The 26,215-nt window shown below is 35.7% G+C and overlaps 1 protein-coding gene across 1 annotated transcript in view; it reads left to right on the plus strand.

The window, feature by feature from the left end:
* Window positions 1-26,215, plus strand: part of ASXL2 (ASXL transcriptional regulator 2) — a 148,447-nt gene that overhangs the window by 21,110 nt on the left and 101,122 nt on the right. The window contains exon 2 of the mRNA XM_036990622.2: window positions 24,952-25,034. Coding sequence (XP_036846517.2) covers window positions 24,952-25,034 — 83 coding nt within the window. The remainder of the gene's footprint in view (window positions 1-24,951; window positions 25,035-26,215) is intronic.

Consider the following 26,215-nt stretch of genomic DNA (forward strand, 5'->3'; position numbering starts at 1 on the left):
ATCAAGAAGAATAAAACAATAGAAAGAATCAGTGAAAGCAGGAGCTGGTTCTTTGAGAAAATAAACAAAATACATAACCCCCTAGCCAGACTTATCAAGAAAAAAAGAGTCTACACACATAAACAGAATCAGAAATGAGAAAGGAAAAATCACTATGGGCATCACAGAAGTACAAAGAATTATTAGAGAATACTCTGAAAAATTATATGCTAACAAACTGGATAACCTAGAAGAAATGGACAACTTTCTAGAAAAATACAACCTTCCGAGGCTGACCCAGGAATAAACAAAATCTGAAAAGACCAATTACCAGCAACAAAATTGATTGGTCATCAAAAACCACCTAAGAAAAAACACCTTGACCAGATGGCTTCACCACTGAATTTTATCAAACATTTAGTGAAGACCTAATACCCGTCCTGCTTAAAGTTTTCCAAAAAGTAGAAGAGGAGGGAGTACTTCCTGAGACCAACATCACTCTAATAACAAAACCAGACAGAAACACCACAAAGAAGAAAATTACAGACCAATATCCCTGATAAACACAGATGCAAAAATACTCAACAAAATATTAGCAAGTCAAATTAAAAAATACATAAAAAAGATCATCCTTCATGATCAAGTAGGATTTATTCCAGGAATGCAAGGATGGTACAATATTTGAAAATCCATCAACACCATACACTATATCAACAAAAAGAAGGACAAAAACCACATAATCATCTCCATGGATGCTGAAAAAGCATTTGACGAAATTCAACACCCATTCATGATAAAAACTCTCAATAAAATGGGTATAGAGGGCAAGTACCTCAACATAATAAAGACCATATATGACAAACCCACAGCCAACATCATACTTAACAGCAAGAAGCTGAAACCTTTTCCTTTAAGGTTGGGAACATGACAAGGATGCCCACTCTCCCCACTTTTATTCAACATAGTTTTGGTGGTCCTAGCCACGGCAATCAGACAACACAAAGAAATAAAGGGCATCCAGATTGGTAAGGAAGAAGTTAAACTGTCCCTGTTCACAGATGACATGATATTGTACATAAAAACCCTAAAGACCTAAAGACTCCACTGCAAAACTACTAGAACTAATAACTGAATTCAGCAAAGTTGCAGGAAACAAAATCAATACACAGAAATCTGTTGCATTCCTATACCAGCAGGAAGAGAAATCAGGAAAACAATTCCATTCACAATTGCATCAAAAAGAATAAAATACCTAGGAATAAACCTAACCAAACGGGGGTGAAAGACCTATACCCTGAAAACTATAAGACGCTCATGAGAGAAATTAAAGAAGATACAAATAAATGGAAATGCATCCTGTGCTCATGCATAGGAAGAATCAGTATTGTCAAAGTGGCCATCCTGCCTAAAGCAATCTACAGATTCAGTGCAATCCCTATCAAAATACCAATGGCTTCAATGAACTAGAGCAGATCTAAAATTCATGTGGAACTACAAAAGACCCCTAATAGCCAAAGCAATCCTGAGAAGGAAGAATAAAGCGGGGGGGATTAATGTCCCTGACTTCAAGCTCTACTAAAAAGCTACAGTAATCAAAACAGTTTGGTACTGGCACAAAAACATATCCATAGAACAGTGGAACAGAATAGAGAGCCCAGATATAAACTCAAGCATATATGGTCAATTAATATATGATAAAGGAGCCATGGATATGCAATGGGGAAATGACAGCCACTTCAACAACTGCTGCTGGCAAAACTGGACAGCTACATGTAAGAGAATGAAACTGGATTATTGTCTAACTCCATAGTAAACTCTAAATGGATCAAAGACCTGAATGTGAATCATGAAACCATAAAACTCTTAGAAGAAAATATAGGCAAAAATCTCTTGAATATAAACATGAGCAAATTTTCCCTGAGTAGATCTTCTCAGACAAGGGAAACAAAGCAAAAATGAACAAGTGGGACTATATCAAACTAACTGCTGTACAGCAAAGGACACCATCAGTAGAACAAAAAGACATCCTACAGTATGGGAGAATATATTCATAAATGACATATCTGATAAGGGGTTGACATCCAGATTATGTAAAGAGCTCACGTACCTCAACAAACTAAAAGCAAATAAGCCAGTTAAAAAATGGGCAGAGCTGAACAGACACCTCTCCAACAAAGAAATTCACATGGCCAACAGGCACATGAAAAGATGCTCCACAGTACTAATCATCAGGGAAATGTAAATTAAAGCCACAATGAGATATCACCTTACACCAGTCAGAAAGGCCACTATCCAAAAGACAAGGAATAACAAGTGTTGGTGAGGGTTTGGAGAAAAGGGAACCTGCACACTGTTGGTGAGAATGTAAATTGGTGCAGCCATTGTGGAAAGCAATATGGAGGTTTCTCAAAAAACTAAAAATGGAATTACGATCCAGTAATTCTATTTCTGAGAATTTACCTGAAGTAAACAAAATCTCTGATGCAAAAAGATACATGAACTCCTATGTTTATTGCCATATTATTTACAATAGCCAAGATATGGAAGCAACCAAAGTGTCCATCAATTGATGAATAGGTAAGAAGTGGTACATATATACAATGGAATATTATTCAGCCATAAAAAACCTTGCTATTTGCAACATGGATGAACCTAGAGGGTATTATGCTAAGTGAATAAGCCAGGTGGAGAAAGACAAATACCATATGGTTTCACTTAGAGGTGGAATCTAAAAACAAAACCAAACTAACAAAACAGCAGTAGACTCATAGACCCTGAGAAGTGACTGGTGGTTAACATGGGAGTGGTGTTGGGATGGATGAGTGAATTAAGTGAAGGGGATAAAGAGGCACAAAATCTCAGTCATAATATAAATTAGCCACAAGGATGAAAGTACAGCATAGGGAATATTCTCAGTAATTCTATAATATCTTTCTATGTTTACAGCAGTAACTCACTAGTTGGGGTGAGTATCTAATGTGAATAACTGTTGGAAAAAAATAAAAGGGTTGTATCATTTAAAAATAGCAGTGGATGACAGTATCTGCTTCCCACAACCTGTTGAGCACTGGATTTTTCAGTCCTTTTCGTATTAGCCAATTTAGTAGTTGAAAAAAATCTAGTTTTGATTTCTATTTCTGTGTTTTTGATTGTGTGGCTGTGCTCTAAAATCTTTCTAGATGTTTACTGACCTCCTGTATTTCTGTTTTCTCTGAACTATCTCTATATCCTTTGCCAGTTCTTTTTTTTTAATTGTTGTTTTTCTTACTGATTTATAACAGTTTTTTGTGTTAGTATGTTCTACAATTATTTTTTCCTAATTTTCCTAGTTTTAGACTGATGGGTTTGTGTTTGTTGTATGTGTGCACGCATACATGCAATAGCTAGTTTTTCATTTTTACATGGGCACATTTAGTAATATTGTTCCTCGTAATGCTCTGAGCTTTATGTTATTCTTTGGAAGGCATATTTTACAAAAGCAGAATCCATACAGGACAAGATTTTATTACATAACAATGAAAAATCTATCCTGGGTCAAAATAGTACTGGCACATGATAGAAAATGTGGGGAGGGTAAAAAGGAAAAAAAGAATCACCCATAGTCCTACCACCCAATGGCAGCTGGCAGTGATATTTCAGCCAATTTTTAATTTAATCTTGTTTTAGTTCATGGAGAGTCATTAGTGTGTAACAAACATAGTCACTGACTTGAGGAGATAATACTGTACTAACTGATTGTGGAGGAATGGATGCCTCTTCCATGTGAACTCTAGTTCACTAGGCCTGTCAGCTAGTAAGAAGTTAGGAAGGGCAGAAGCTAGAGTGGGGAGGATTGGTATTAGAAGGTCATCATGGTGGGATTGAGACATCTGTTCACTTTAAAGTGACTGCAGTCTGTATTTTCTCTCCCTTCCTTGTGTTGTGCAACTTTCCCTCATTGTTTGGTAAAATTCTTTTTACAGTGCCAGCAGGTTTTTTTTTTTTCCCCTTACTTTTAAATTGTGCAAGGGCAGATAAAGGGTATTTTAATCCACCTTTGAACTGGAGCTTTAAAAAGAAGAACCTCTGGGGGACTCTAGTGGTGGTGGCGGTGTTGATCACACGATAAAATTCTGAGTTTTCTCCTAAAAGAAAGGTGAATTCAGGAAATCTGAATTGGGATTACCTGGCTATCTGCTGTCCTCAGGAGACTTCTCTCTAGTTCTTTGATTAAAACCTTCATTCTTGTCTCAGCAAATAAGTGCATTTCACTATGTGGATACAAGAATTGGAGACTAAAATAACAAGGAGTGATAAAAAATGAGTATATGGTTAATTGCTGAAATTGCCCATTTTAAGTACGAGAGTCGGTTGAGAAGGAACTGAGTGAGGATGGATCATTGAGAAGGATCATTGAAGATATGAGCAGACTTCATGGATGAGAGCTTTAGATTTTAGCTTGTTGGTTCTTTTGAGCTCGAATGTAGGAGTCCACATTTGTTTGACATCTGGGAAATTCTGCAGCCCTAAGACAATTGCTTTGTTGTGGTAGCCTCAAGGCATTGTTTTGTCTGGTTTCTGGGACTATTTCATAATAGAATTTACAATGCTTAGATTAAGAAATTACATTAAGGTTTTTTTTTTTTTTTTTTGCTAGTATGGTGGTTAGAAAGCATTTTGTGACTAGTAGGCTCTAATTATTGCCAGTTTATTCACCATGATTAGGTTTACTGATTATGAAACCATATGTATGGATTCAGAATATAGATTTGTCATCTGTTTAAGGAGTTGTTAATCTTGATCTAGGAATGGACTCTCAGGACTGTTTTGAAAATGGTAGAAAAACTATCCCAAAGTGGGAGAAAGAAGAAAAGGGAATTTATTGGTTTGTCACTGAAAAATCTGGAGGAAGAGCTTCAGGTATGTTTGGATTTAGTATTTAAATAAAGGCATTATGAAGATTTTGTTTCTCTCTTTTTGTTTGTCTTTAGGCTGTCATTCAAGGTTAAGCCCTGTAGTTGCTGGGGCAAAAAAAAAGTCTTTTACCTATTTTTCTGCCCCGTTTGCCCATTTCTAACCCAGTTATTATGGCCAAGTGATTGAAAAGTGCTAATTGCTTGCATGCTAGTGTTGGTTCCTGCCTTATGCATTGAGAATGAAGGAGATGAGTGGCTGGGTATCTAAAGGAAAATCAGGGCCTTTTAACCAGAAGAATGTTGAATGGAAGGTAAGTTACTAAAAACACATGTCTATTTTAGGCTTAATGGGATCTGAGGACCTATAGAAACTAACCACAAAGATTATATATTTTTTTTCTGAGAAGCATCTTCATAGCTGTCATCAGACTTTCAAAGGGGGTCTATACCCATAAAAAAGGTTAGGTATTGATATGGGTTTGGGGAGGAAAGAGCATTTTAACGAGAATTAGGTACATTACCAAAGGCATACATGAGAATAATTTTTGAGAAACAGTGAAATTGGGTTAACTTAATCCAGTGAAAATAATATGTTGAGGATAGTATAGTATACATTTGGATGTTTCAGATGGCTTGTTAGGTGATGGAGCTATAAAAGATGGTCAAATATTTGTTTAGTTAATTAAATGTGGTATAAAAAGTCAAGTAGTTTTAAGAGAATAAGAGAGACACACCTACAAATAGTAAATTCCTGCATTTCCATGTTTATACCTTTCACTTCTTTTGTCTAGATATTATAGCTGTGAGTTCCTTCTTGACCCCCAATTTTTTTGGGGTAAGGATTAAATTTTAAGGACTTATTTTTTGTAATTTATGGTTTTATTGCATTACAGTCAGATTATGGTTTTTGTAATTATTGAGGTTTCTAATAAACAGGCAGTTTTTCTAGTCATTCCATTAATAGAAAAATTTTTGAAGAATTTAAAGTTTGCTGTATCTTTGAAATCAACTTTACTGATTTTATTACTTATATATTCTTATTTCTGTCTTTAATCATAAATGAGAACTGTAGTAGAGGGAAGGTTGGGATGAGACATGCACCCTAACTTTAACTAGGATCTGTGATTTGCTATACCAACTCCATTTTTTTTAGTGTATGGTTTAACCCACTTCATTTTATTGAAAATTTTTGGGATGGCCTAACAACCCTAAAATTTGGAACTTATAACTTAGACATAGTAATCCTTTTCTTGAAATTCTTTTGTGACCATAACACATTATCTTTATGATTTACCAACATTGGTTTCTACTCCTGTTCCTTCTCCTTTGTTGGCTGGACCCAGTATGAAATCTTGATCCTCCAGCGTGCATAAGAGTGAGACAAATTAGAAATGTTATTTCAGATAAATGAAAAATATATGTTTCAAACCTGATGGAAATGATTCAAGGAAATGTCTCAATATGCAGGTCCTTTAACTTTTTTGAGGGATTAATCATTTATTTTTGTGAACTATGGACACTTTTACCTAATTCTTCCTCTTTCTCCGCTTGGTTACCTGGTTGATAATGTGCATTGTGGAAAGTTTAAAAACAGAAGTGTAAAGAAGCAGGAAAAATGTTATCTTAATTCTACCACATAGAAGAGTATTTCTTAGTAGTTTTTGGATCACAATTCCCTTTCCGAATTTGGTGAAAGCTGTGGATCTTTTCTCTAGAAGAAGATGCAAACACTTAAGTACTGTACATAATTCCAAAGAGGTTCATGGAGTCCTCAAGTTATACTAAATGCAGAGAGCAACATGAGTAAAGGTTGGCTGTTAGTAGTGTGAGTGTGTTGCAGGACACTGAACGACTTCATTATAGTTTATTCCTTATTTAACTAGTGCTCTAGATTGGGCCCACCCTTGTTACCAACCTCTCAAGATGAGAGGCTGGCAGCAGTCTTTTAAAACAACTTAATACAGGATGGTTAATGGAATAAGCTATAGTCTGTGCTGCAGCAACTCATTCCAAGATCATACAGGTGTTCATCATCTCCTTCCATCTCTGTCCATTCTATATTTCCCTCTTCCTTGGCCAGACTTCAGCTGGTCTGGGTTGCTTACCTGCTAGGGTGACCCAGACTATCGTTCCTGAATGGTCTGAGCCCCTGTTTGCCTTTTCCTTATGCCTTTTCCTTATACTGCAGTTGCCTTTATTACCAGTCTTGGAAGCACTGAGAACCACCACCTAGCTACTAGAGTTAGTTATCCCCATATTTTATAGTAACTCTTTTTTTTTTTTTGCCTCTTGGTCCATCAGTATGAGGAGCCCAAAGTGACCAACAGTTAGTAACTTCAGATTAAAAGTCCTCTGATGAAAAATGTTCCCCCTGGGAATAAACATTGCAACCCTAGTCTAAAGTTGGAGGAATTGGAAATAAGTTCTTTGGTCACTAGGATCATAGGAACCAATCCTTTTACTCTCCACACCTCTGTATTGTACTTCTAGGATGCATTTTCTGTTTCTTGATGATATTAAAGTATAGTTAGATCAGTACTCGGTGCCCATTGTTAGTTTTCCTTCTGTGTAAAGAGTCACTTGGTCTAAGGTTAGTGTTATGCCTCCCCATGTCTGTAAGCCAGATACCCTTAGATAGTGGTGCTGGCTGAGACACTCAAAGCAGGGAAGGCAGATTTTTCAGTATTATTGTAAGTAAGGTCAGATTGCTGCCCCTTTCAGGGTGGAGAAGGGCCAGTATAATCAATGTGTCTTCGAAATGGGGGCTCATTACTCTGAGGGATTGTAACATATATAGGGGGCTTATAGTTGGCCTTTGCTGATGAAAAGTTTTGAACATTCTGTAGCAATAGTAGCTAAGCTACATCAGTTTTGGTGAGAGGTGGGCTATGCACTTGGGCTTATGCATAACCTTCATCCCTGTCACCGTGACTTCATTTATGGGCCTGTTGGGATGGTTTAAGACAGAGTCTGGAGCATTTATTCACCAGAAACTCCCCGCTCACCTTCTCGGAGTTGGTTGAGGATTTCTGGTGAGGGTGCTAACTCCCTTATTCTGGCCTGCCCTACTGCTGCATGGGCTCCATTGGCTTTAGAGAAGGCCTGCAACAGAAAAGGAGAGACTTGTGGAACCTTGGGATAGGTTACTATCAGCATGAGGTGGGATACTGTCAGTGTAAGTGGGAACTGTTCACAGCAACTGTGGCTGAATTCATCCATGGGTTGAGGGGAGATAATACAGGGCATCAATTGTTTCTGCTATACACTATGCAAGAAATGGCAAACAATCCCCAAATCCAGCATTAGGAGACTGATTAAATAAATGATGGTATATCTATGCAATGGAATACTATGCAACTATAAAAAGCTTTTTATAAACATAAAGACCTCCAAGATGTAGTACATAAAGTTCATGTATTGAGTATTGTATATGACTTGATGCCTTTTGTATACAAAATGAGAAAATTACATTTGTGTTTATGATTGTTTTATGTACAGGAAACCAAGTATCTAAGGGGAGAAGGAGATACGACATGAGGGAGAGGGTTATTGGGAAGAAGATGATGAGGGGGAGAAGAGAGTGAAACTTCTCATTGTATACATTTTTTTTTAAGTAAAGCCACTCTGATGAAATATTTATTATTGGGTTTAAATTTTATTTTCCATATGACTAAAATTTTTCATGGCTTTTGAGCTAAACTAATCAAACACTACTTTGCTCTTGTTTTACCCTTAAACATTCCTGTATCTGGCAACTTGTCATCAGTTCTCAGCTTTAATGTTGGGTGGTCATTGAGGCCTGACTACTCAACTGAAATTATCTTTATTCCCATTTACTGTCTACTTTATCACCCTGATTTGTTTATTGTACTTGTCACTACCTGAGAAAAAAATTTTTTGCTTACATATTTATTCTGTGTCTATCATTAGAATGCCATCTTCCTTAAAAGCAGGGACCTATAAATTGCCACCGTTTCTTTCTTGACACCTGTTTTTATTTTTGTTTGAAGGATACAACAGATGCAATATCTTTTTCTTAAGGATTTACTTTTTTTTTTTTTGACAAGCAGAGAACTTATTCTTTGTGCTCCTTCCACCCTCTCCATTTCTATGTTAGATATCACTTCACTGCCTCTGTTGTTTTGGTCATTTCATTAAAAGAGTCTCTTCTCAGATACTAGTAAGTTGAGTTTAATATAAATCATAACTTCCATCCAAACCCATTTTCAAAATTTTTTCCCTTAATTTGTGCTTACTCTGAATTTCAGGGAGTGTGTAGTGTATTTTTCCACTATTTTTCATTTTGCTTTAATTTCTTTAAAAATCAACTTACTGAGGTATAATTTTCCATATAATACATTTTGAGAGTTCAGCTGAATTATTTTTGACAAATGTGTACACCTGTGTAACCATTGCCGTAGTGAGTGTATAGAACATATCTGTCTTTTCGGAAAGTTCCTTCATTTCCCTTTGTGGATTTGACAAAGCTTGTTAGTTGATGCACAAGTATTTTATTAATTTGTAGTTCCTCCATATTTGTAATATTACATACTTTTTATAGGAAGAATTAAATGTTCTTTATCTTTATTCTCATAGTTCTTTATTTCTTCTCTCATATTATAGTTGTCTGTCTCTCTTCCCCTGCTGTGTCTCTACCCTAGCTGTGAACTGTAGTGCTTATTTCTTAGCCATCTTTGTATTCTCAGTTTTGGGCACTTAAATACTTAGTAAGTGTTTGTTACAGCAAGAGTTAATTTAGCAGTAGTGTGGTTGTGTAACTGATTGAGAGGCAGTACAGTTTAGGAGCAAAGAATCTTCCTCTAGTCACTTATTAGCAGATATGACCTTGGGCAAGTTATTTTCTCTGTGCTTCAGTTAGGTTCATTGTAAAGATGAAGTGAGTTAATATATGTAAAGCACTTAGAATGGTACTTGGCACTTAAATGCGAGGTAAGTATTAACTGTTATTGTTATTAATTCTTAAGAGTTTTGGGAGAATCAGATTTTGAGAACTTTCTTTGCCTGAACTAGAGAGTGTGCATGACATCCAGACTTCTTGGATAATCAGGTAAAAATAATCTAAGTTAGGAGTGAACTAGATCAGAATGTGATAGAGCTATTCCAAATTGGGGAATCTTTAGGTAAAATTATACCCCCGAGCTTATGAAGCAAGCCTTTATAATCTTCTGGATATCTGTAGCTGCCACTCTTTATAAATTAGTATTTGAGTGTTCTCAGCTACTTCGTATATTCAAGGTTCTGCCCCCAAATCTGCAAACTTATTTGCATTCATCTTTCATCCTTCTCTTGCTTGGGGGAAAAATGCATTTTTATTATTGTTTGAAGCCAGTTTTTCCACCTGTGTTCCTGCTTCCATCACTCAACCATCATGCTTTATTTATTTATTTATTTATAAATTTTTATTAAGGTGTGATTGATATACACTTATGAAGGCTTCACATGAAAAAACAATGTGGTTACTATATTTACACATATTATCAAGTCCCCACCCTTACCCCAGTGCAGTCACTGTTCATCAGTGCAGCAAGATGCCACAGATCCACTATGTGCCTTCTCTGTGCTACACTCTTCTCCCCGTGATCCCCCACACCATGTGTACTAAACATAACGCCCCTCGATCCCCTTCTCCTTCCCTCCCCACCCGCCCTCCCACACCCCTCCCCTTTGGTAACTGTTAGTCCCTTCTTGGAGTCTGTGAGTCTGCTGTTGTCTTTTTCCTTCAGTTTTGCTTCATTGTTGTACTCCACGAATGAGGGAAATCACTTGGTACTTGTCTTTCTCCACCTGGCTTATTTCACAGAGCATAATACCCTCTAGCTCCATCCATGTTGTTGCAAATGGTCAAAGTTGTTTTCTTCTTATGATGAATAATATGCCATTGTGAATACATACCACATCTTTATCCATTCATCTACTGATGGACACTTAGGTTGCTTCCATATCTTGGCTATTGTAAATAGTGCTGCAATAAACATAGAGGTGCAAATGTCTTTTTGAATCTGGGATCTTGTTTTCTTTGGGTAAATTCCTAGGAGTGAAATTACTGGGTCCAGTGGTATTTCTATTTTTAGTTTTTTAAGGAACCTCCATATTGCTTTCCACAATGGTTGAACTAATTTACATTCCCACCAACAGTGTTGGAGGGTTCCCCTTTCTCTGCATCCTCACCAGCATTTGTTGTTCTCTGTCTTTTGAATATTGGCCAACCAAACTGGTGTAAGGTGATACTTGTTGTATTTTTAATTTGTATTTCCCTGATAATTAGTGATGTGGAGCATCTTTTCATGTGCCTGTTGGCCATCTGACTTTCTTCTTTGGAGAAGTGTCTGTTCAGATCATCTGCCAATTTTTTAATTGGGTTATTTGCTTTTTGGTTGTTGAGGCATGTGAGTTCTTTATGTATTTCGGATGTAAACCTCTTATGTGATATGTTGTTTATGAATATTTTCTCCCATACTGTAGGGTGCCTTTTTGTTCTACTGATGGTTTCTTTTGCTGTAAAGAAGCTTTTTAGTTTGATGTAGTCCCGTTTGTTCATTTCTGCTTTTGTTTCCCTTGCCTGAGGAGATGTGTTCAGAAAAAAGTTGCTCATGTTTATTCAAGAGTTTTATGGTTTCATGACTTACATTCAGGTCTTTTATCCATTTCAAGTTTACTTTTGTGTATGGAGTTAGAAAATAATCCAGTTTGATTCTCTTACATGTAGCTGTCCAGTTTTGCCAACATCAGTTGTTGAAGAAGCTGTCATTTCCCCATTGTATATCCAAAGCTCCTTTATCGTATATTAATTGACCATATATGCTTGGGTATATATCTGGGCTCTCTATAACTTTTCCATTGATCAATCGGTCTGTTCTTGTGCCAGTACCAAATTGTCTTGATTACTGTGGTTTTGTAGTAGAGCTTGAAGTTGGGGAGCATAATCCCCCAGCATTATTCTTCCTCCTCAGGATTGCTTTGGCTATTTGGGGTCTTTCGTGGTTCCATATGAACTTTAGAGCTATTTGTTCTAGTTCATTGAAGAATGCTGTTGGTATTTTTTTTCTTTGGTATCATTAATATACACTTACATGAGCAACATTGTGGTTACTAGATTCCCCCCATTATCACGTTCCTACTGCATACCCCATTAGTCACTGTCCATCAGTGTAGTAAGATGCTATAGAATCACTACTTGTCTCCTCTGTGCCATACTGCCTTCCCCATGCCCACCCCTACATTATGTGTGCTAATTGTAATGCCCCTTTTCCCCCTTATCCCTCCCATCCCACCCATCCTCCCCAGTCCCTTTCCCTTTTGTAACTGTTAGTCCATTCTTGAGTTCTTTGAGTCTGCTGCTGTTTTGTTCTTTCAGTTTTTTCTTGTTCTTATACTCCACAGATGAGTGAAATCATTTGATACTTGTCTTTCTCTGCCTGGCTTATTTCCATTTGTGCATTTTTAATGTAAAATAAAATCATTTAGGTTGTACAAACTTCAGGCTTTATGTATCTGTACATATCTAGAATGAACTCCAAGCGCAGCAATAATTGAAATACTGTTATTTGTGGTAAAGTCAAACTCAAGATTTAGGAGCTATCAAGATTAGTCTTGAGTACTCAGAAAGTACAATTTTATATCCTTTTTATTAGCTAGATGTGAGAACAAGTAAAGAAATAGATGTACTAAGCACATGTTTTGTGTGTGTGTTTAATTTTTTTTTGATATCATTAATCTACAATTACATGAGGAACATTATGTTTACTAAGCTCCCCCCTTCACCAAGTCCCCCCCACAAACCCCATTACAGTCACTATCCATCAGTGTAGTAAGATGCTGTAGAATCACTACTTGTCTTCTCTCTGTTGCACAGCCCTCCCCGTGCCCACCCCACATTATACATGCTAATCGTAATGCCCCCTTTCTTTTTCCCTGTCCTTATCCCCCCCTTCCCACCCATCCTCCCCAGTCCTTTTCCCTTTGGTAACTGTTAGTCCATTCTTGTAAGCACACTTTTATAAAGAATTTTATCATACTTTAATTCCATGTAGTGTTGATTTTAATTCTTCTTAGTACTTATTCCACTTGTCTCATAAAGCAGTTTCTACAAATTTTCTTTTGTATGTCTTATTAACAATTGCAATGGAATGTTTTGTCTGTAAACACTGCCCTTTTGTGGTTAAAGTAAGCTGAATATTTTGTAAAACTACTGTAGTCTTTCCACTTCTATTAAATTTGCGGTAGAATAATAGTAATAGTGCAATATAGTAATAGCATTGTAATAGTAAATGGAATACAGTATTTTAACTCATAATTGTATGTGACCACTTTGTTTTTCTCTCCATCTCTCCCACTTGGGTTTCTTTAGTTGTCTACACGTTTCACATTTTTCTCATTCTGTCTGTGCACATTTCTAATTAAAAATTAAGAGAATTAAAAGAGTTAAATGTAAATGAAAAGATGGAAAAATATAAAGCTACTGAAGGGAGGGAAGGTACAATTAAATATAGAAGTGCTAAAAGAAACCAAAAGAATGGACCAACCAGTTACAATACATGAAGTTAAAAAATCTTCATGGAAAAAACAACAAATGAAAAGATAAAGAATAAACTGGAAAAAGTATTTGCAGTAAATGTGACAGTAAAAGTTTAATATATTTAATAATGAAAAACAGCTCATACAAATTGTATATACATAATTGGACAGTGGTCATGAATAACCAGTTTACAAGAGGAAATGCAGTAATGAAAGCACAATATATTAAAATTCATAATGGTATACTATAAAATGGTATTCATAATAATTTCTAATGCTACTTCAAACAAACAAACAGCCCAACTTCACTGGTCGCCTTTGGAGCACACTACAAAAACCAGCTTATTATTGTGAAAATTAGTAAAGAGAAGGACAGACTCAAGTACTTAATCCTGCTTTTTTCTGTATGAACTGTATGTCAGGTAATCAAATAGTAGATGGAGGAAAGCATTTCTTTTTAGACGAATTCTAGTTTATAAACGAAGAAGGAATGATATACTATTACCATTTTTCAGCACCTAAATAAAATAATGAGTGTAGGTAGTGATCATCAGTGGCTACCAAAACAATTAGGTTAGAATGCTGATGGGAAACTTTGTGATAGATGTATCAGGGGAACAGATGTCTTGGCATCTCAAAAAAAAAATAACCACAGATACTTTGTGTGTTATGATTTGGTGTGATAGAAGATATACAACAAGCCTATTAGGTCTTTTTTTTTGCTAAAGTAAAGTCTGAGCAAGCTTTTAATTTATTTTCAGGAAATTTGAGGGATAGAATGTCATACAATTAACAAAATACAGAAAGTGGGGTACTATAGTATAGTCTACTTAGTTTTCTTCAGTAAATAAATTGGACGAAAAAAAGGAGAAGTCCATAGATTAAAAGACACTTTAAGTCATGGGTTAACCAAATGTGATAGGTATGGGTTGTCTTTGGATACTAATTTGAACAAACCAACTGTTAAAAAAAGGTTAGTTTTCCCATGAAAATTTGAAACATGAATTATTTGACATTAAGGAATATAGTTGCTTTCTGAGGTGTAAAATGGTATTTTTGTTTTTAAAAGCTGAGTTCTTAATCATTTTTTAGAGCTATATACTAAAATAGTGATAAAGTGTTTTGAAATTTGCTTCAAAATCATTCAATTGTGGAAGGGAAGTTGCTGGAGCTATTTTAGATGGACAGGATAAGCCATGTGTTGGTAATTGTTGATTATAGTGTTCTTCCATATGTGTATGTTTTAAAATTTCTATAATCATAAATACAATGGAATATTATTAAGCCATAAAAAAGAAGGAAATCCTGCCATTTGTGACAACTTGAATGGACTTAGAGAGCTAAGTGAAATAAGCCAGGCAGAGAAAGACAAATGCCATGTGATTTCACTTACAAGTAGAATCTAAAAATAAAAACAACATAGACTCATAGACAGTGAGATGTGACAAGTGGTTGCTATGGGGGAGACTGTTGAAATAGGTGAAGGGGATAAAGCAGCACAAACTCTGAATCGTAATATAAATTAGTCAGTGGGATGAAAGTACAGCATAGAGAATATTGTCAGTTTTGTAACATTTTTCTGTGTTGACAAATAGTAACTATACTAGTTGGGGTGCACATCCAGCAATATATGTAACTGCCAAATCACTATGCTGTACATTGAAGCCAGTATAATATTGTATATCAACTATACTTTGATTTTAAAAACCAAAAATTAAATTAAATTACAAATTTAAAATAATTTTTATTAAAAAACATTTTTGTAATCAAAAGTTTAAAAATAGAGTACTTCAGTCTTTGAAAAACATTTCTCTTCCAAATGAAATGATTTATAGCTTTAAATATTGAGGAAATTTAGCATAAATACTTTTCTAAGTTAAAATTAATTTAAATGCCTACTGTTAAAAGGAACTAGTGATAAACATTTTTTTAAAGGAAAGTAAACATTGAACTCTTAATTTTTAAATTAAGGTATCATTTTTAAATTAAGGTATATACTCTTATGAAGGTTTCACATGAAAAACAATGTGGTTACTACATTCACCCATATTATTGAGCCCCCCCCAATACCTCATTGCAGTCACTACCCAACAGTATAGTAAGGTGCCACAGAGTCACTACTTGTCTTCTCAGCTACACTGTCTTCCCCATGATCCCCCCAGACCATGTGTACTAATCATAATACCCCTCAATCCCCTTCTCCCTCCCTCCCCACCTGCCCTCCCCCACCCCTCCCTTTTGGTGACTGCTAGTCCCTTCTTGAAGTCTGTGAGTCTGCTGATGTTTTTGAACTCTGCTTTTTATTAAAACGTTATTACTCCCCTCTTTAGCTTGGGGAATTAAGAGATCTGCCATCTGAATTCAGGCTATGCTACCTAACTTCTCTGAGTCTTTCTTTATTTCCTAGTAAAATAGACATAACTAAACCTGCTCTGCTCTTTCTTGGATTGTTGTGAGAATCAAAGGAAATAGAATGGCTGCATGATGTTTGTAAACTGTAACGCAGTTATAAATATGTAGGAATTAAGGGAGAGTTGTAAGTAAACTTTTTGTATGTATTACATGGGCAGCACTATAGGAAGTCATGTCTTTAATGTCTCTTGTGAACTTGGGTTTTTAAAAAAATAGATGTATATCATCCGTTTGTGTTATTTGTCTTTTTTTTTTTTAAGTAAAATTTTCTTCTGAATTTGCTTATTTTTGTTTTTTTTTTTTGAGAGGGCATCTCTCATATTTATTGATCAAATGGTTTTAACAACAATAAAATTCAGTATAGGGGGGTCAATGCTCAATGTACAATCATTAATCCATCTCAAGCCTAACTCTCGTCAGTCTCCAATCTTCTGAAGCATAATGAACAAGTTCTTACATGGGGAACGAATTGTTACATAGTGAATAAATTCTTACATGGTGAACAGTACAAGGGCAGTCATCACAGAAACTTTCGGTTTTGATCACGCATTATGAACTATAAACAATCAGGTCAAATATGAATATTCATTTGATTTTTATACTTGATTTATATGTTGATCCCACATTTCTCCCTTTATTATTATTATTATTTTTATTTTTAATAAAATGCTGAAGTGGTAGGTAGATGCAAGATAAAGGTAGAAAACATAGTTTAGTGTTGTAAGAGAGCAATTGTAGATGATCAGGTGTGTTGCCTGTAGACTATGTGTTAATCCAAGCTAGACAAGGGCAATAAACCATCCACGGATGCAGAAGATTTCTCTCAAAGCAGGGGGGATGAGGTTCTGAGCCTCACCTCTGTTGATCCCTCATTTCTCACCTGATGGCCCCCCTGCGACTGTGCCTGTCTTAGGTTGTTCCTCCCTTGAGGAATCTTACCCGTCTCTGGCTAACCAGTCATCTTCTGGGGCCATAAAGGGAAATGTAAAGTTGGTAAGTGAGAGAGAAGCCATATTGTTTGCAAAGGTTAGCTTTTTACTTCTTTGCAGATTTATGCCCTGTGGCTTCTATGCCCAGCACTTGTCTCGAGGTATCTTTACCACCTGGAGGAATTATGATACTCGGTAACTTCGATATGAGGCACGAATTCTATTTAAGGGTTGTAATTAGGAAGGAAGAAGAAAAGCTATAGAGGTAGCATATGGAAGAAAACATGGGAGGATTGATTATTTCTTTGACATATCTTCTTGTAGAGTACCTTAAGTATGTATAGGTTTTAAACTACTAACTAACTTGCGCACACATATTAACATAATAGGAATACGGTGACATAAACAAAGCAAATCTATAATACCATTCATCTCCAGTGAAGTCAAGAAAACCATTTAGGCACCCTAGACATTTGTGAAAATTTGTCTGTGATATGATGGATATTGTCCTACTGTACTTGAACAGTCTGAGAGAAATCAGACAAATTAAAGCAGCCCATTTCTGGGATCTGTTAACCTCCCATATGTTCTTTTAACCGTAGATAGACTATAGTCATAAGATTTTGGAGTGCTACAACTTGCACCCCTCCCAACTCCTGGTTGAGTTCCAACAGTACAGATCCGGTCAAATTCGTTGTCTCACTGTATGCACATGCCAGCCTAGACATCTCCCTCCTCATTCCAATGGCAAGTCCAGGAAACGGTGGGGTGGACGCAGCCACAACCGCAGCATCGCCTGGATCCCTGTGGAGGCTTTTATTTTTTTATTTATTTTTATTTTTATTTTTATTTTTATTATTTTTATTTTTATTTTTTTGAGAGGGCATCTCTTATATTTATTGATCAAATGGTTGTTAACAACAATAAAATTCAGTATGGGGGGTCAACGCTCAATGTACAATCATTAATCCATCTCAAGCCTAATTCTCGTCAGTCTCCAATCTTCTGAAGCATAACGAACAAGTTCTTACATGGTGAACGAATTCTTACATAGTGAATAAATTCTTACATGGTGAACAGTACAAGAGCATTCATCACAGAATGTGTTATTTGTCTTTTATGTGTATATCTCTGTATAAAAGCTCTTTCTATGCTGCATAAATTGGTACAGCCATTATTGAAAACAGTATGGAGGTTCCTCAAAAAATTAAAAATAAAACTACCATAGGATTCACAATCCCACTTCTGGCTGTATAGCCTAAGGAATGAAATTACTGTCTTGGAGAGGTACCTGCACCTCTGTGTTCTTCACAGCACTATTCACAATAGTCAGGACATGGAAACAACTTGTGTCCAACCACAGATGTTGGATAAAGAAATTTGCTTTATATGTGCAACAGGATATTATTCAGTCATAAAAACTAAGAAAATCTGCCATATATGATAACACGGATGAACCTTCAGGGCATTATGCTAAGTGAAATAAGTCAGAAAAAGACAAATACTGCATGATCTCATTTATATGTGGAATCTAAAAAAGTTGAATTCATGGAAACAGTAGATTATCAGGGGTTGGGGTCAGGGAAATGAGATCTTGGTCAAAGGATAAAACTAGCAGTTATAAGATGGGTAAGTTATGGGGATCTAATGTATAGTTTGGAATTATAGTTAACAAATACTGCATTATGTACTTGAATTTGCTGAGAGAGTAGATCTTAAGTGTTTTCATCACACACACAAATGGTTACTATGTGAGGCAGTAAATGTATTAATATTAACTAACCTTAATGTGGCAATCATTTAACAATACATACAAGTATCAGATCATCACACTGTATAATTTAAGTTAACACAATGTTATTTGTCAATTATATCTAAACAAAACTAGGGAAAAAATAGGCTAAGGCAATAAAGTATATGTGTGGGTGTGTGTGGGGTGCTTGTGAGTGTCTGAGTGTATTTCAGAGTGGTCAGGAATATCTTGAAGAAGTGTAGTAAGGGAGAGAGTCAAGTGAATTTCTGGGGAAAAGTATTGTGGGAGGAGGGAGCAAGTACAAAGGTCCCAAGTTAGGAATGAATTTCTTATGTTTGAAGAAGGGCAAGAAGGTAATGTGAGAAAAGTAGTTTCATGTACAATTTTATAAGATGTATCAAGGAATTAAGATTTTATTTCAATTGCAGTTGATTTTTAAAGAGTGATTAGAGTATTTAAGTTTTATGCAGGTCACTGACTAATGTAAATAGATTGATGAGTCATATTAGTTAGGTATAGGTTTGGTTGTGTATAACAGTTCCTTCAATGATTTGGAACTTTATTTCTCTGTCATGCAACTGTCTGGAGGTGCAGTCCGTCCACCGTTCTTAGGGTGTGTCTTAATCTGTATGATTCAGAATGGTTTGTCACCGCCTCCATTTCAAAGCAGCAGGGTAGAAAGGGTAAGAAGTTGCAGTTACCTCATCTCAAAATCCGTTGTCTAAAACTTGAATTCAATACCTAGTTTTGAGGGAAGCTGAGAGCCTCCTTCCCCCCGTAGCCTCTCAGCCAAGTCATGTTCCTTTTTCATTTATGGTTATATAATATTCAGTTGTGTAGATAATACCAGCTTCTATAATATCCTGCTTTGTGTAAGTAGCCTTTTAACTTTTTCTTCATTGAGTAATATAATGAATATTTTCTTATATTCTCAATAGTTTAAGTACTGGATTATGTATACATATCCATTTCATGGTATTCATTTATTATTGCCATGTTTTTGCTATCCAAATTGGGGAAGAGCACTGAAATGTGATTTTTGTATTTGTTGGTTAAGTCAAATACTGTTTCATTTTTTTCATACGTTTTTATTATAATGGGATATTAAATGTGTAGATAGTAATATAATGAATATCTTTGTACCCATCATCCAGCTTCTGTAATTACCACCTTATTGCCAGTCTTTCTATATTTAAGCCCCTATTCAAATTTCCTCCTATATAGTTTTGAAGCAAATCCCGGCCGTTATCTAATTTCATCTGTAAATATTTCATTATACAATGCTTTTTCATATGGCTATTATTCAGTTCTATTAGCTCTTATGAACTATCAGTCCATTACAATGGTGTAGTTTTCTTCATTTTCATTGATTTTATGTTTTTTAGTATATAGGCAATGAATTAGGGCCCCACTTTCTTTACGAGCCTTACTTTGGATCAAAGTAAATAATAAGTTAAATTTTGGTCATGTTAAGTTTGAGATGTTTATGGGACATCTAGGGTTGAGGTTTAAAAGGCAATTACATGCAGACTGCTTCTTTGATTTATTACAGTAGAGGTAATTGGTAAAGACTTGGGAATGGATGATGTTATTCAGGGAGAGTCGGAGTGAAAAGCAAAAGGTACAGATTGGTGCTTGTAAAATATTTAAGGGATGGGCATAGAAGAAATTCATAAAGAATATTAAGAAGGAGCATTTTGGGAAAAAGTCTGGAGACAGCAATGTCTAAGGAGGGAAAGGTTAATAACATGTCACATGTAGTACAGAGATCAAGAAGATAATAAACAGAAATATGTTTATTGGATTTTATGATTAAGCAAGTGAGAAAATAGATGCAAACACAGAATGCAGTGTGCTATCATGGTGATGCAAGATAGACCTGAGTTTGAGATCTGGTTGCCACTTAACTTGTCTTGCTGTATTATGTCTGAAAATTTATTTATTGAACATCAGTCACACCACTTTTTATTTATTTATTTATTAAGGTATGATTGATATACATTCTTATGAAGGTTTCACATGAAAAAATAATGTGGTTACTACATTTACCCATATTATCAAGTCCCCACCCATACCCTAATGCAGTCACTGTCCATCAGTACAGCAAGGTGCCACAGGTCCACTATGTGCCTTCTCTGTGCTACACTGTTCTCCCCGTGATCTCCCACACCATGTGTACTAAACATAATGCCCCTCAATCCCCTTCTCCTACCCTCCCACACCCCTCCCCTTTGGTAACCACTAGTTCATTCTTGGAGTCTCTGAGTCTGCTGCTATTTTGTTCCTTCAGATTTGCTTCATTGTTATACTCCACAAATGAGGGAAATCATTTGGCATTTGTCTTTCTCCACCTGGCTTATTTCACTGAGCATAATGTCCTCCAGCTCCATCCATGTTGTTGCAAATGGTGGGATTTGTTTCTTTCTTATGGCTGAATAGTATTCCATTGTGTATATGTACCACATCTTCTTTATCCATTCATCTACTGATGGACACTTAGGTTGCTTCCGTATTTTGGCTATTGTAAAAAGTGCTGCAATAAACGGGGGTGCATATGTCTTTTTGAATCCGAGAACTTGTATTCTTTGGGTAAATTTCAAGGAGTGGATTCCCGGGTCAAATGGTATTTCTATTTTTAGCTTTTGAGGAACCTCCATATTGCTTTCCACATTGGTTGAACTAGCTTACATTCCTACCAGCAGTGTAGGAGGGTTCCCTTTTCTCAGCATCCTCGTCAGCATTTTTTGTTAGTCTTTGGATGCTGGCCATCCTTACTGGTGTGAGGTGATATCTCATTGTGGTTTTAATTTGCATTTCCCTGTTGATTAGTGATGTGGAGCATCTTTTCATGTGTCTGTTGGCCATCTGAATTTCTTCTTTGGAGAACTGTCTCTTCATATTCTCTGCCCATTTGTTAATCATGTTATTTGCTTTTTGGGTGTTGAGGCTTTTAAGTTCTTTATATATTTTGGATGTTAACCCCTTGTTGGATATGTCATTTACAAATATATTCTCCCATACTGTAGGATGCCTTTTTGTTCTGTTGATGGTGTCCTTTGCTGTACAGAAACTTTTTAGTTTGATGTAGTCTCACGAGTTCATTTTTGCTTTTGTTTCCCTTGCTTGCGGAGATGCATTCAGGAAGAAGTTGCTCATGCTTATATTCAGGAGATGTTTGCGTATGTTGTCTTTAAGAGTTTTTTGGTTTCATGACTTACATAAAGTCTAATCCATTTCAAGTTAACTTTTGTGAATGGGGTTAAACAATAATCCAGTTTCATTCTCTTGCATGTAGCTGTCCAATTTTGCCAACACCAGCTGTTGAAAAGGCTGTCATTTCCCCATTGTATATCCATGGCTCCTTTCTCATGTATTAATTGACCATATATGGTTGGGTTTATATCAGGGCTCTCCAGTCTGTTCCATTGGTCTATGGGTCTGTTCTTGTGCCAGTACCATATTGTCTTGATTACTGTGGCTTTGTAGTAGAGCTTGAAGTTGGGGAGCGTAATGCCCCCAGCTTTATTCTTCCTTCTCAGAATTGCTTTGGCTATTTGAGGTCTTTTGTGGTTCCATATGAATTTTTAGAACGGTTTTCTCTAGTTCGTTGAAGAATGCTATTGGTATTTTGATAGGAATTGCATTGAATCTATAGATTGCTTTAGGCAGGATGGCCATTTTCACAATATTAATTCTTCCTATCCATGAGCATGGGGTGAGTTTCCATTTATTGGTATCTTCTTTAATTTCTCTTAAGAGTGTCTTGTAATTTTCAGGTACACCACTTTTTAAATGGGGTTAATAATGCTTCCCTATTAAGGTTGCTGAGACATTTAGCTGAGAGAATATATAGCACTTGTTTGTATCTTCTTCATAAATGGCAGTTGTCAGTATCACATTGTGACACCTTAATGGCTGGCTTTAGTGATTCTTTTGCACAGGTCCTACATCTGTTTTATTGACTTGCTGTACTAATTAATGTCTTTTTGATAGTATAATATAAATTATTGAAAATTGGTTCAGTTTGGCTCTCATTGGGCATGTTTTAATCTTATTATTTTTTAAAGTGGTAAGAATGAAAAGTAATTTAAGATGAGTGTTCTGCCTAAAATTTGGATCTAAGAAAAGAAGAAGTCAAAATTGACTTAAAGGAGTCATTTTAAGGCAAGTCTGCTAGTGGCAAAACTCTTAAGTTTTCCTTCATCTGAGAATGTTTTGATTTTCACTTCATTCTTAAAGGATATTTTTGCTAGGTAGGAATTTTGGATCGATGGTTTTTTTCCTTTCAGCACCTTAAAATGTTCTCATTCTTCTGCCTTCCATGGTTTCTGATGAGAAATCCACAGTGACTTGCAATGTACTCCTAAAGGGAATGTTTTTTCCTTGGCTGCTTTCAAGGTTTGTTTGTTGTCTTTAGTTTTCACTAGTTTGATTGTGATGTATCTGGGTATGGATTTTGTAGAATTTATGTTGTTTGAGATTCACTGACCTTCCTGAGGTTGTAAGTGTATGTCTTTCACCAATTTGCAGAGTTTTCTGGGGCTATTTCTTCATATACTTTCTTCACTCTACTTTTTCTTCTCTCTTTTTGGGACTCTGATGATATGAATGTTAAGCCACTTGATTTTGTCCCTTTGGCTCTATTTGTTTATTTTTCTATAATTTTCTCTCTGTTTTTTAGATTGGATACTTTCTATTGCTCTGTCTTCGAGCTCACTGACTCAGTCCTCTGTTATCTCTGTTCTACATTTGAGCCCCTCAGTTTTGGTTATTTTATTTTTTTGGTCCTAAGATTTTATTTTGTTGTTTGACACACACACACACAGATGTATACATACTGCCCTTCCCCTCATAATCTTATTTTTTTGCTGAGATTCTCTTACCTATTTTGCTCAAGAGTTTTCTTGCTGACTTCTTGAAGAATGTATAATAGCTGCTTTCAGGTCTTTGATAATTCTAACAACTGTGTCATCTTGGGTTTATTGCATGTAGGTTATCTTTTTCCCTGTGAGTTATTGACATTCTCCTGATTCTTCATATGTCAAATGATTTTGGGTTGTGTATTAGACATTTTGATGTTTATGTTATGATACTTTGTGTCTTATTGAAATCCTATGACGGGTTTTATTTATTTATGTGGAGGGATGGGGGGGGGTTATTTAGGCAGGCATTTGACCGTATTAGGTTCAGGTCACAAGTTTCTGCCCACCTTTTGTGTACTAAAATCCCAGTGTCTAGTTTTCACAGCCTTTAAAGAGCTGTTCTGATTTGTTTTGCATGTACACCACCTAGTGGCTGATTTGGAAATCCGATGGTTTGTTTAGGGTTAGAGCCACAGAGGCATAGCTCTGGAGCAACCCCAGGAGTGTTTGTAGAACTTCATAGTATCACTTTCTTGAGCTCCTTTCTCTTTGAAAGTAGTTCTGTGACACTTGCTGCTTCTAGAGCCTTTGAATTTTTCATTTCTCTGTTTTGCTGTATACTTCCACAATTGCATCTGTCTTCAATGCCAAGCAGCAGGATGCTAGAGAAAGAATATAAGCCATATGAATTCCCTTCATATTAATGGGACCAGAAGGGTTCTACCTTCTTATAGTTTTGGGTCCCTGTCCAGCCATTGTTGGTATCGTCACTGCCATCCTTACCTTTGGATTGTCTGGAGGCAGGGCTGAAAAAAGGGGGAAAACCTCCCAGAGAATTCTTCAGACGAAAAAAGAGAAGACCTCTTGGAAGCATTTCTTTCTGCACTTGATGTGCATTTCTGAGTTTGGGCTGCCTGTCAGTCTAGGCTGATTGGTCCCAGAGGAAACAAAAGCAGGAAACTCACTGCTGGGTTAGTAGTCCTAGTTGTGGTTTCGTCCCACAAGCCAACTGCTACCATTTTCAGAGTCCTCAGAAAGCTGTTCTATGCATTCCATCCAGGTTTTTAGTTGTATTCAGAGAGAGAGGCTAAACCATGCTTATTCCATCTTTACTAGAACCAGAACATAGGCACCATTTTAATTCCTTATAATTGAATCATTAATTTGTTTTGGTTAAGAATTCATTGAACATCTGTGCTGTACTAGGCTTTACTGAAAATGTAAAGATGGATAACCTCTAAGATGCTTACAGTAGGTCCACAGGTAGGCATGTAATAGAGAGGTAGAGGCAGAAAATACACTTTCATATTTTAGTAGTAAAAAATTTAGTCATTAATTTATCTGTTTTCATCCATCTCTGCTTCAGGATTTAACTTACTATTTGACTAAATGAGAGAAGATCCTATTTATATTCCATTTATTTTACACTTATTCTAAAATAGGGATGAAAAGTCTCTGATATATTAAGTGCTGGATGAAATGAATACAGTTGTAATAAGAATAAGGTATAGTGACATACATAATTATAATAAGAATAAGAACTTAAAATAAAAAGAAATAATTTATTATTATATACTTGTTTTCAGGTCTTAGAAAAATACCCCAATACACCCATGAGCCATAAAGAAATTCTTCAAGTTATCCAGAGAGAAGGACTAAAAGAAATCAGGTAAGTTATTTAAATATTATTAGTAATAATTATAATACTTGATTAGAGCATTCTTTAGTAGACAGCAGTATACTTTAGTCCTGAAGATTATTTAGTAATAACTGCTTTGTTAATTTCTGATTTATTCAGTTGTTAGATCATTGAGAGTTTTCATTCACTGCACAGTTACAAAACCAAAAGTAAGTTAAAAAAAATTCTTAGAAGTTAGCTATCTCCATACCCATGCACTTTAATTCTTAGGATGGCCTGGAGCCATCTTCAAGCCTTCATCTATCAATTCAGACTTTTGATTTAAAAACCTTGATAATTAGCAGATAAAAAGTATTCTAGTGTAGGGAGAGTGCTAGAGGTAATCTAAGAAAGAATAACCTTGGCTAAAAAGGATAAAATAGAAAAGATACATAGAGCAGAATATATTTCAAGTAATAGTCTAGTATTGAAATTAAACAGCCTGGGGTCAATTAATACAGGGTAAAAGATAAAACACCCTTTAGTTTTTAAGAGCCTTACTATATTATAGTCACTGCTCATAATCAATACTATCTGTCATCAAGAAGTGTTAAAATTATGTTCAACATGTTTTGTTATGGCAGAGATCTGGAGTCTAGAGATATTTCCATTAAGATAGAAAAAGGTTTTAGTGCTTTAAAACTGCTCCTAGGGTTCTCAACTGGGAGTAATATTGTATAATACCCTTAGGGGAGGTGTTCAGAATTTTGGAGGGCTACTTTTGATTGTCACAGTGACTAGGAAGGAGGGAGCACTGTGGCATTTAATGGGTGGGTGACAGGAGTGCTAAATGTCTTGGGTCCTTCATGTGGAAGAATTGTTCAACTCCAATGCATTGAGAAATAGTGAGCTATGCTGAAATATTTGTAAATGGACAGTATAATTTTGATAAATAGCTATTATGTGTTTGAAATTTTAATTCCTGTTTAACATGAAATTCAGTTTGAGATTTTAAAAATAGTCTTTGCTAACACAGGCAAAAATTTTTTGGTTTGATATGTGGTCAAATGTAAGTAGGCTGGGAATAAATTAGGTTTGCTTTATGAATCTAAAACAGTGAAGTATAAGTTAGTATATCTCACTTTACGTAACATTTCCCTGAGAAATTGTGTGAACATTTGTAAATTAAAATTTTAAAATGCATTTGGAGAATTAGCTTTTAAACATATATT

The sequence above is a fragment of the Manis javanica genome, chromosome 1 (genome assembly GCF_040802235.1).
Source record: "Manis javanica isolate MJ-LG chromosome 1, MJ_LKY, whole genome shotgun sequence".
In the NCBI taxonomy this organism is placed as follows: Eukaryota; Metazoa; Chordata; class Mammalia; order Pholidota; family Manidae; genus Manis; species Manis javanica.